General features: G+C 37.5%; 1 protein-coding gene across 1 annotated transcript in view; it reads left to right on the top strand.

The window, feature by feature from the left end:
• Nucleotides 1–333: 333 nt before the first annotated feature.
• Nucleotides 334–11,402, top strand: part of LOC124259130 (fibroblast growth factor receptor-like 1) — a 35,768-nt gene continuing 24,699 nt past the window's right edge. Inside the window, 2 exon segments of the mRNA XM_046693228.1 lie at nt 334–599; nt 1,263–1,340. Of these exon segments, the coding sequence (XP_046549184.1) occupies nt 1,277–1,340 (64 nt within the window). The 5' untranslated portion in view covers nt 334–599; nt 1,263–1,276.

The following is an 11,402-nucleotide window of genomic DNA, read 5'->3' as shown; positions in this document are numbered from 1 at the left end:
CAACTATTCTGTCTCTCTAAAGTCGAGTTGGATCAGAAATAATTTTATCACACGGCAAAGAAAAGCGAGCCTGTGTTTTAGATACAAGGACCTCCCGTGGCAGGACGAATGACACTAGCTCAATAGCAAAGCCCGATAACATTATCTTCGTCCTTATACCTGAGGCCAGTTTATATGAAAATGACACGACAGGCCAAATGTGAGCGAGCCACCATACCCCTGGGCTAAGCGCGTTAGAAAATACCAAGAAACATTCGCTGTGCTTGAATGGTCGCTCGGGAATGCCTCTCATCAGTGGAAGGCTGCTGATTGGCTAGTTCGCCAAGTGCCGGTCACGTGGGGCAGGTCAACTCGGCGATTCCCTGTACGACTAACAACATCTCCACGTTGAGTCGGAGAGGACATGTCGAGAGAACTCGTGCAGGATTTTCCGATGTTAGTGTGCTCACGATGACAACGTTCTTTCTGTTCAGCTTGGATACTAACTGAGATCGGACTAGTGACAGTGTTTTTTGTGATGTGGCCTTGCGACATGAACCAATCAAGCTGATACAGCCATGAGCGAGTGTGATTATCTACTTGCGTTTAATTCACCTCAGGTAGAAGACGTTTTTAACTCAGTATTGGATGAAGGATGCTTATGTTGTTATACAGTTAGTATTATCATGGGGTATTATGACTGTTATTCACCAGCTAGGAGATATAGCCATTATATTTATAAACTAGATGTTCTGGTATACATTTCAAGTTCTGGAATTCCGTACTCAAAGACACACGACCCGTGGTCTGAATCTGCTCATATGATCGCGAAATTTGAGGAAATAATTTGGACTGGTCTCATTTTCAAGTGGGAATGGGTGGAGTGCCCTTTCCGTTGTTCCTGCAATCTCGAGTAGTGGTTCCGACACTGAAATGCCCGCACTTCCAAATTCAGATGTCAGTGATTCCGACACCAAACTCTCACGTCGGCCCATATTGCAATTATTTCAAACCATGTTACCACCAGACATGCCTTTTTCAACTAGTTTAGATTGCACCATAAATATTTGTCAATTTATAATATTTCTTTCGGAACCATAATGAGATTTCACAGAAACGTGCTTAAACTCATGTCTGTCCCTTTCATGATAATCACGAAAAGGGACATGTTTCATCAGCGGAAATGAAATATTACAAAGCTAATTTTGAAATATACAACTCAATATTAACTTATTATGTGATTATTCCGCACATTCATTCAAATTTTTCTTTTTTTCCAGCAGTATTGCCCCTTAGAATGGCGATCGCTTGTCTAGTACTAGCTCTGGTAGTGTCTACAACAGACCTGTCGTCTGCCAACGGTGAGTGTGTCTTTCCATTAAACCCCGTCACACACATTGCATTCTCACAAAAAACACGGCTAGCGTTTATTGTGAAAACTGACAGTCTATAATATCATGGTTGCTTTACACTCTAAAGACTATCTCGGCGGGGTAACATAATCCGAAGATAGCCCGTTTCAAGCCTTCCTGCTTTGTGTTCATTCTCAAACCCAGTGCGAAGGAGCAGAGTAGTGGTTGAGGTAGCTCGTCTACATGTCGGCAACTATGACAGGCGACTCCATGCTTGCCAAAACCCCTGACAGATACTAATTTCGTACACATACCTGCACCTGTGAGGCAAGTTGAACGACATAATTCTTTTTTAACCTGTCTCAAAGTTTTGACCCTTATCACAAAGTAATGCCGGTTTCCTTGCGTGCATGAAGCTAATTTTCATGTTAGTTGCGTGCTAGGTGTTTGTTTTTCTCCACCAGTCTATCGGACTAGTTGAAATAACCCTTTGTCCACTTTAGTCGTTGTCCCATGGGTTAATGGGCTGGGAAATAACAGAACAAATAAATGGATGAAATATATTTGATTTGTGTGTAAGGCCGGGCTTTTGTTCCCTTCCACCAGTGTTGGGTTTTAAGTGCACTACCATTTGATCTTAATGAATTCAGACCCGCAATGCATATGTAGGAGTTCTTTCAACCATTGAAACACTTCTGTTCATAACAAAGCCAGAAAGAACAGTATTTCTGTGTTCATAAAAATGTGATAAAAATAAATACACATTCTGACACTAAGCTAGATGGTTGGGTTGACATATTTATATCCCCTTGCAAATAAGCATGAAATTAGCACCACAGTGGATTAATTGCATTTTATTGCTATCAAATGTACACTTATAACATGGTTCATTGCACCTTATGCTAATGCATTGTAAGCCTCTGTCAGTGGTATCATTACTTCTCTCCAGTCTACCCACATAATTAAATGGGTATATTACCCTAACACTATAAACTCTACACTCTTAATCCCTGTACTAGTAATGACATTCACATTATCACATTAGCTCCTGAAGAAGCTCTGCTCTAATCTTAACACTGCCATTGCTCTGCCTGAACTTGGACTACTTTTATAGCAAGTCAAAATGGATTTTATTTTGTGTCTACTGCTGTGGCAGGTATTTTTGGTATACATTTCAGGCTGGGGAGTGTGTGAAATGTTTATTGGCTAGGAGGGTCAGAGGTACTTTGAGTTTTCTGTTTGTCAGTAGCCAATTGTTAATTTGCTGTTGAAATGTATCCACAAGCCAAGATGTAACTATGAGCTGTATATTTTTTCGATCACGCCTTTGAAAAGATGGTTTGTTTGCTTTTTGACTGATGACATTTTAAGTACAATGTGCATAGGTTGTTCCATTAACCTTTGAAAACCATCGAATATTCTAAATAAACGTTTACTCAAAAATTTAAATAAATTAAATTTAGATTGTGGTAACGGTGTTATTTGTAAATTTAAATAAATTTTTGAAAGCTTTTATATTAAAGTATAATTTGTATGAATTTAACCTTTAAGAAAGTATACTTTTGTAACAGAGGATAAAGAAATTATATGTTTTTAAAATTGTAATTACAGTGAAATCAACTGTAATCTTAAGCCTTCAGAGATTAAATCAGTTAATGCATTATGGGTGAAGTAAATATAATATCTTTGAATATCGCCTGGCTTTCAGTCAGGGTGGGGAAAGAGCCGAGGAGGTTTTTAGCTAGGTGCGAAATGGACAAAGCCAATAGGAGAATATAATATGTGTGCGAATTGTCATGTTTGCTTTGAGTGGAAGGCTTCAGATGTGACTTTGATTAGGTGTGCTGCGTTCTTAGTTCATGAAACCAATGTTGACATTGAATAGGCTCTAGTCCACCGATGTACATAGAAAGCTGTTCAAGCTCCACAAAGGCCTGCTTTCCTTTCTGAAACTGCACCGGGCTTTTCACATCAATAATATTGCCTGCTTGTTGGTGAAATTCTCTCCATGAGATCAAAAGAGCCTATGATGGTAAGGTCACAGACTGTCATAGGCCATGCATAGCCCAGTATCGCGAAAAGAAACGCCAATTCACACCCATTCTGCGACGAACAAGGAGGAGAGAACCAAAAGCCATTGCAGGCCTTTTGTGTTGTTTGAAAATCAGGGGACTCGAATGGAGTGGTAGAAAGGAAATTATGTGAATAACCATCTTCCCTCAGATTGTTGAAAGATTTCTATGAACTCAGGCTGATTGTCCCCAGTAATAGAACACCATTTCGACGAGCACTGTTCAGTTCTGTGACTTTTGTTCCCCCCTCAACCCACCCAGTTTCAGCTTTAAGCCAGGTGTCCGCAACAACAGCTATAAATTGGCTCCTTTACGTCTGTAGTAATTATCATCCCTTCAAAACATTCCTTTAAATTGTATCAAATTTGTTTTGGAATTTTTTAAAGAAAACTTTCTTTTAGAATTCCTGAAGCATAATGATATAAACTGTGAACTTCCAATTCCGAAGTGCACCTGGCATCCTTGTAGTGAATGCAGTAAAAACGGTAAGGGGAATGCTGACAGCTGGTAAAATTCATTAAATGGATTTCTTTCAGTAGCCACGAGTTAACCCTGGGGGGAAATAAAAATAAATAAATTGCCTTATGATGTACCTACAGCATAGAAGTGCCTAATCTCATATTATTCAGCTTAGCAAGCATGCTTCTTGCCCTTAATTAAAGATGAGCAACATCCTCCGCTAGATATTAGAGTATACAAAAGAAGCATTATGCCAATCCTCCAAATCTCATTACCCTAAGAAGCTGTATTGTAAGTTATGAATGAGACTTATGCATTCCTTAAAAGCTTGAGGAAAGGATTAAGCTGTAATGAGATGAAGGCAGTTGGCTAACAAGACTAATGTAATATTGCTATAAATAGTATCTCAAAAAGTTCACTTGCTGTGCCACTGCTCAAATTAGATAAAATTCTTTCTGAAGTAATTTCCAAGGGCACCTTGGTGTTTCTGAAAAATTATGAGAATTTTCACTCACAGGTCAATTCCACATCTTTATCCGTTGTAAACATCCATCCATCATGATTTCAGATTTAATAAGTATTAATTGCTATTATGTATTGTCAATATCATTCATATATTTTTTAAACATAATTTCATGATTGCGTTATCTTACAAGAATAGAAACATCACTAAGGGCATTAATATATGAAATCTATATAAGAACTACTGTTGAGAGGCTTATGCATTTATATATGAACTACTGTTGTTCATAATTACATTACAAAATATATGGACATTTACCTTCCCTTGGCTTTAGATGTGGTAGTGAGATATACAGTGTTATCGTCTTGTTTATGAGCCAAATAGGTATAGTAGATCACTGATATATACAGCCTCAAGGCACCCCATCTAGAGCACATCATGTGGGAGTTAGTTATGTAACCTGCAATCATAGTTAGTGGTAATTGATGGAGATTAGGATCTGCCCTATGGCTCTCTCCTTTGATTGACAGCCAGAGCTGTCAATCATATCTCATGATTAATACAGGATTAGTAAACATAAGATATGGTGATATTTTCTATTAGAATGACCAAGCTGTGGTTTGTTGCAATATTTTGTTGTTTAGTCATCTCTAAGCACATCATTAATTGTGTTTTGTTTCATTCACCAAGAAAACTATGGCAGTAAATATATGTGATATGAGGTCTGGTAATTATTTTTGTCAAGTTTGATAAATGATGGATTTGCTGTAAGTCACAGCAGCAGCAATTATTGTGATCCATCATTATTGGATGACTGAGCAAAACAGGGCATATTTCTACCTTGATAAATCAGAGGTACTGTTGGAGGAGCACATGCCAATGCTTTAGAAGAATGTATGGAATTGACAGCCTGCCATCCACCATAATAAGCTCCCAGGATGAATAGAAATTTGAAACAGTGTTGTTCTTAAAACCATAAACATATCTGTAAGCTGTAGGGAACAAACATGTTCAAATGACAATTACCAATTAAATTTCAATAATGGTTACAAGGCAGTTATATGTCTGTGTTATTATATGATAAATATCCTTAAAAGATTGTGATCTGCTGTTTTCTGTTTTAAAGAATCTGTCACTCAAAAATATATAAACTGTCATGTATATTTTCGGTTTCTATTAGTTGGTCAGGGGCACCTTTGAGCAGGATGTATAATACATTACAGTATATGTGTAATTTATTAACATAACTTAATACCTCCTTCTCATATTGGATTCTGACTACAGATTGTACAAGGATCCTTTAACACCATCACATGCAACAAATCCTTTTTAGCCTATCATCTTTATGTTTCTCAGGACATATGTTGGTTTTATTCAATAGAAGTATTATTCATCTTTGTAAGTGGGTTTTAAGTCAGCATTTTGGCATGGTTGGTGTATATTAGTTTTATTCACCAGGGAAAATATTTTTGGAAGGTTGTCAGTTTGAAATTGAAATTTTGCGTAACAGTTTGTTAATATCATGTATTGTTGTGTAAGTTTGACGATACTGCACTGAGGGGGTAGAGAAAATACAATATTGTGTAGAAACACAACAAGCCGCGAAAACAACTGTGTCAGCGTCTGACCCCTGACCTTTAGTTTAGACCGTGTCTTGGCAGTGCCTGTTGACGAATACTGTTGATCAACAAACTAAAAATGCCTGAAGAGTTTCTCAAAATGTTCCTCTGTGTACTCTCCTTGCTGAACCTTCTTTGTTCAAGTTCTGAATAAAATTCATCCAATGTTCAGAAAATATTTTATCTAGTTAATGTCAACAGCAGCATTGCAAGTGAGCAAGTATTCGTCAGACCCCTCAATATTTGTTGTTTAGTCGAGAACCTGTGTCTACAATGTGAATATTTGGTCGTCTTTGCCAAATGTTTAAAACAGTCTGCAAGTGGCACCTCTTAGAAAGCCAAAGAGTTTGATCAAAGTTTTTGTTAAACAAAAGAAGTAGGTGGTCTGTCATTGGACCAGAGTTCCGATTTGTAACATTGCAAATTGCATTAAAGTTTAACATGATCAATTGTGTAAAAGACATATTGACACATGTTGCAGAGTTTTATAATGGCTGCCATTTGATATTTGCCATCTCCTTGGAGTGATTATGAATCATTTATTTTTCTTGAAAATGTCATCCTTTGCAAAGCCCAGAAGGTTAGTGTAATCTGATATTTCTCCAAGCTATAATCAGATTCTACAAAACAAGATATCATTCGCCATATCTAATATAGTTCACCAAAATATGTGACATTATTTTTCATGTTTTAATTTCAATCTAGTTTAATTTTTCTTATTTTTTTCAATTTTACGCCCGAGGATATCAATTAATCTTTTATGGCCAATCAGTAATAGAGGTTTACCGAAGAAAGAGCAAAGGAATGCCGAAATTGATTCGGAGAATGAATTGTGCAAGGGTTTAAGGATATGGCATGATGTTTGCATGTGCCCATAACTCCTCTCGTGATCCATACATTTAGACTAATGAAACCAACTAACCTTGCCAGTGTTATGTAGAAGCAATGTTTGTGGCCGTAGTCGGAGCAGGTCACAGCTCTTGCCTGTCTGTATTCGCCCGGAAAATGACAATACCACGTAACAAGTGCAATTTGGAGATTAAAAAACATGATGAAAGAGTCCCATAGCCTTGAATGTGGAGTATGAGCATGCCCTGCCTGTGCTTGTGTTTGTTTATCAAACTTCAAAGCAGCGCGACAATGCCATCCTTACAATTAAGGTAATGGGCCGAGGAGGGATACAAGCAACTTCAAAAAGTAATCAATTTCCGATTGGCGATCGCCATCATTGCAAGATTCTCTTTCTCCATGCTCTGTGGATGTGCTGTTACACCAGAACAGAGCAGGGATGTACATGGCGATTTATGGCCCTCTAACTTCCACGTGATTTACAGACGACATGAATTCAGCGCTAAAACCTTACGCAGACAGAAGGGTTATGGGATGTTACAGAAGGAATTCAGGCCTTCAATCATCACGAATCCACTGGTTTGGGTTAATCAATCTGGCATAAAATCTTTTAACTTGTTACTACATATGTAATGAGATGAGTAATGGCTAGTAATGTTTTGTAGGGCTATTGAGTTGACATGGAGAATAACACTTTATATCTGAAAGAAATATGTTCATTAAAGAGAAATTAAAGATCAACTGTAATGCACACTGTAATTATTGAATACCCTTTGATATATCATAAAGACAGATTTCACCACAAATCGCTGAAAGAGTGGTTTTGCTTCGTGGTGTTTAAAATGAAATTAGTAGAAGTCAGACGATCATAATACAAAAAAAAAAAAATGAAAAAATATTGGAATCGATTTCAGTCATCAACAGCTTTTTTATCCTTAACGCAAATTTTTGTAATTCATTTGCATTGTAATGCTGTTAAAACCATGTAAATGAATTTTTCTCTAGAAAAACCTAAATCTGATGGCCAAACTTTTCTTATTGAGCAATCCCAGAATAGCTGTGAGCTGGTATCCAATTCTGTTCTGTCTCAGACAGACCATTATCTGTCTTATCGCCAAGTTTTGTCTTTCGGAGAGGCTCTCTGCCGACTGTGAGCCTCAAGTACTGTTGTGTTCACCACAGTTGAGGTATTCTACGATGGAGATAGCCACCTAGGTGTTGTTGTAGACCCAAGAAGCCAACACCTTCCTCAGGTTTAGGGCTTACTTCGGTTGAGCTTTCACAATTTGAATGTCAATGGAGGTATTTAGTTCTCCCTGTTTCCTCTTCTTCGACTATCACAGTCAGCTATGTAGATCAGATTGATACTGAAGGTTTTATGTTCCTTACAGGATTGTCAGTTTGGGGTATTTCCTACAGAATAAAAATAACGGATCATGTCAAATATTTTCTCAAGCAAATGTTTTGTGAATTGCAGGACTCCCTCGTGTATGTTATGCATTTGTCATTTCCTAAAAAAATATACGTTCTAACAGTTTGAATCCAATGAACTAATGGTTGCATATCAGCTGTTCCTTCGCCTGACACTGATGTTCCGCGGCAGGTAGCCGTCACATAATGAGTTCACCTGTATCTCATTCCACCTTCACCTGCGCGTTACTATCTTGAACTGTTGACGACATCACTATTTGAGACGAAGTCAACACGAACCTCATGAAAAACTGTTTGAACATTGCCACCTTTAAAACAGAAGAGCTGAACTGGTACAGGCTGTTCTGAGATAATCCTGGTCTTGGCGTTAAATAGCCATCCCTTGAGATCCAAATTCAAATGTTGTAGTTATCTGAAACAGTTCAGCTGAAGATTAGAATAATTGAAGTGTTTGGATCGAACGATAACATGGTAGTCCACTGACAAAGAGCACAATAATTCTACCCCTTTTCAGATAAAGATAAACCTGTTACTTGACTAAATAGCCACATGTACAAACTTAGCCATTAACAGACATTACAGTCAGAATTAAAGTGCCATAGGACAAGCAGATGGCTACGTCATGGTGAAGGTGAGCTGGTGTTTTGATAAGGTCTCAGTATCATCTGTTGATGAAAGCTTTGTTTCTGTTGTCAGGCTTGTTCACAGGGATAGGTACAAGGGATCAGTTTAGTGAGTAGTTGTTTTCAGGTATCCTGAACAACTCAAGGCTAATATATTTAGCACAGTTTTTCCAACTGATAATATTTTTTAAACACTGGAAATCATTTGTTTGCCTATATTTTTTGCCACCTCCTCTGGCGTAAGTTCATGTTCGGATAAATATGTGCATTCACTGGAAATGATTTCTCTTCAAGGGGTCATTGTCATACATATTTCCATGATTTTATGCAGTCACACTTAACGTATATCCAGTAAATTACATTGACAGGGTGACAATAATGAATACCTGGTGTGGTCAGTTGACCATGAATCAGAATCACCTGTCATGTAGGCAGACTTCAAGAAGGTGACATTTGTCAGCCGACTGGTTTATGATGAATCTTAGTGGGTGGGTGATAAACATGTGACCAGTGGTCGGTTTCAGGTCAGTTCAATGGCTATGTAGACTGTGAGACACTGGAGCTGATGGTCAACTCCTAGATGCCAAGGAGGTCATTTGTCCTGAAATGCTACAGATCATGTTGGTGTCAGTGGGCTAGACAGGATGAGTTGTATCAATAAACTTATACATTGCTGCACTCATAAAGTTATACATTGTTACACTCATATATTGTATAAATGATTTACCATACATAACAGTATAAACAGTTCAACTGACTCACTGTTACCATGATACATTGTTGTACCAATACTGATACACTGTTGTACTAATACAGTGTTCACTGATACTGTTACCCTGATACAATGTTGTGCTATTACACTGTCTAATACACTGTTCACTGACACTGTTACCCTGATACAATGTATTGCTATTACACTGTCTAATACACTGTTCACTGATACTGTTACCCTGATACAATGTTGTACTGTTACTCTGTTGTACTGTTACCCTGATACATTGTTGTACTAATGCACTGTTACATTAAATACTGTTACCCTGATACAATGTTGTACTATTACTCTGTTGTACTGTTATCCTGATACAATGTTGTACTAATACTGTTAAATTAATACTGTTATCCTGATACAATGTTGCATACATAAAATATTTCACTGAGACACTGTTTAGTGTTCCAGTAATACACTGTTGCACTAATCAACTGTAACACTGTTGCCCAAATACACTGTTACACTTCATTCCAATACAAGCTCATCCATGTGGCTCTAGATTGATTCTTAAATAATGGATATTTTTAAAATCACATGTTATACTAATAATATATTTGATAGTTTCATATAGATGCTGAGTGAAATCTGTTAATCGTGCATCGTGCAAAAATAACATCATTTTAAAAATCTTTTTTTATTTATTTTGTTTAATACTATCCTCTAGAGATCACATTGGGAAGTTGAAGTTAATCTGTATGCTAAATATATGCTTTTAAATATTATGTTTTAATATCTGCATGCTTAAAATATGGTAATGTAGGTTAATGTGGTACCTGTATGCTAAATATATGCCGGCATGTCATAATGGGAAGTGCAGATTAATTTGTGCAATGGCAAACTGGAATTACATCATGGAGGCCAGGGGTGTGAACTGTGGTTGTGTTGCTTGCGTACCAGGCTGAAATCGACTCGGACTGAGTCGCATTCCCTATGTGATGTTTGGGAAGTGGGCGGGAAGGAAGTGGGACTCGTACTGGTATTTCCACGATCTTGTCAATTTGTGAGTACTTTGATGTCGCAGGTGAGGCAGGGACGGCGGTTGGTTGACAAACATCGCCCAGTTTGAGTATATGTCCATTATGCCATTCACTCAATTACTTCCTAAACCTGTAGTACTGACTGGGAATAAGTCAACAGCATTAGCGGGGATGATTACCGAAATGATTTACAAACATTGTCATATGTTTGTGTACTTGTGACTTAGCATTGGCCCTGTTTACACTTGTCTTCAAGTCTACCTGTTGGGTCTTGAAGAATGACAAACATTTCAACAGAAATATATTACGAGAATATACCAAAATACCATGCTTTCGCCTTTGTACACTGTTGATGAAATTCATCTTCAAAATACCTGTTGGGTTTTGAAAAATAATATCGCTGATTCGACTTAGACTGATCTTAAAGTGCAGATATCCTGTTTCTGAGTACATGTACTTGAAAAATTAGTAATATTTGTTTGTACATGAAATTATGGCTTGCATTGCTCCAAATTACTTGTCATCCCACAAAGAGCAGATTTATTCAATTACCCATACTTTCATCAGATTGTTTTACATCCTGAAAGCATCAGTTAATGTATTTCTTGGCATATGCATTTAACCTCAATTTTGGGTTAAAATGTAACAAAGCCCATCACTGTCAATGCAATGACTGTCCAGCATTGTTCTAATAATGGTTCTCATTAGCGACCATTGTGAAGAAGGCCTGTTCATTAAAACATTTAATTAGCATCCTGGCATGGGGTGTAGGTTGGGCTCATACAGCAGATGTTTTGGAACTTAAAACT

This window comes from Haliotis rubra, unplaced genomic scaffold, assembly GCF_003918875.1.
Source record: "Haliotis rubra isolate DU_JTF1 unplaced genomic scaffold, ASM391887v1 Scf118, whole genome shotgun sequence".
NCBI classification, from domain to species: domain Eukaryota; kingdom Metazoa; phylum Mollusca; class Gastropoda; order Lepetellida; family Haliotidae; genus Haliotis; species Haliotis rubra.
This window is presented reverse-complemented; position numbering and strand designations above follow the sequence as displayed.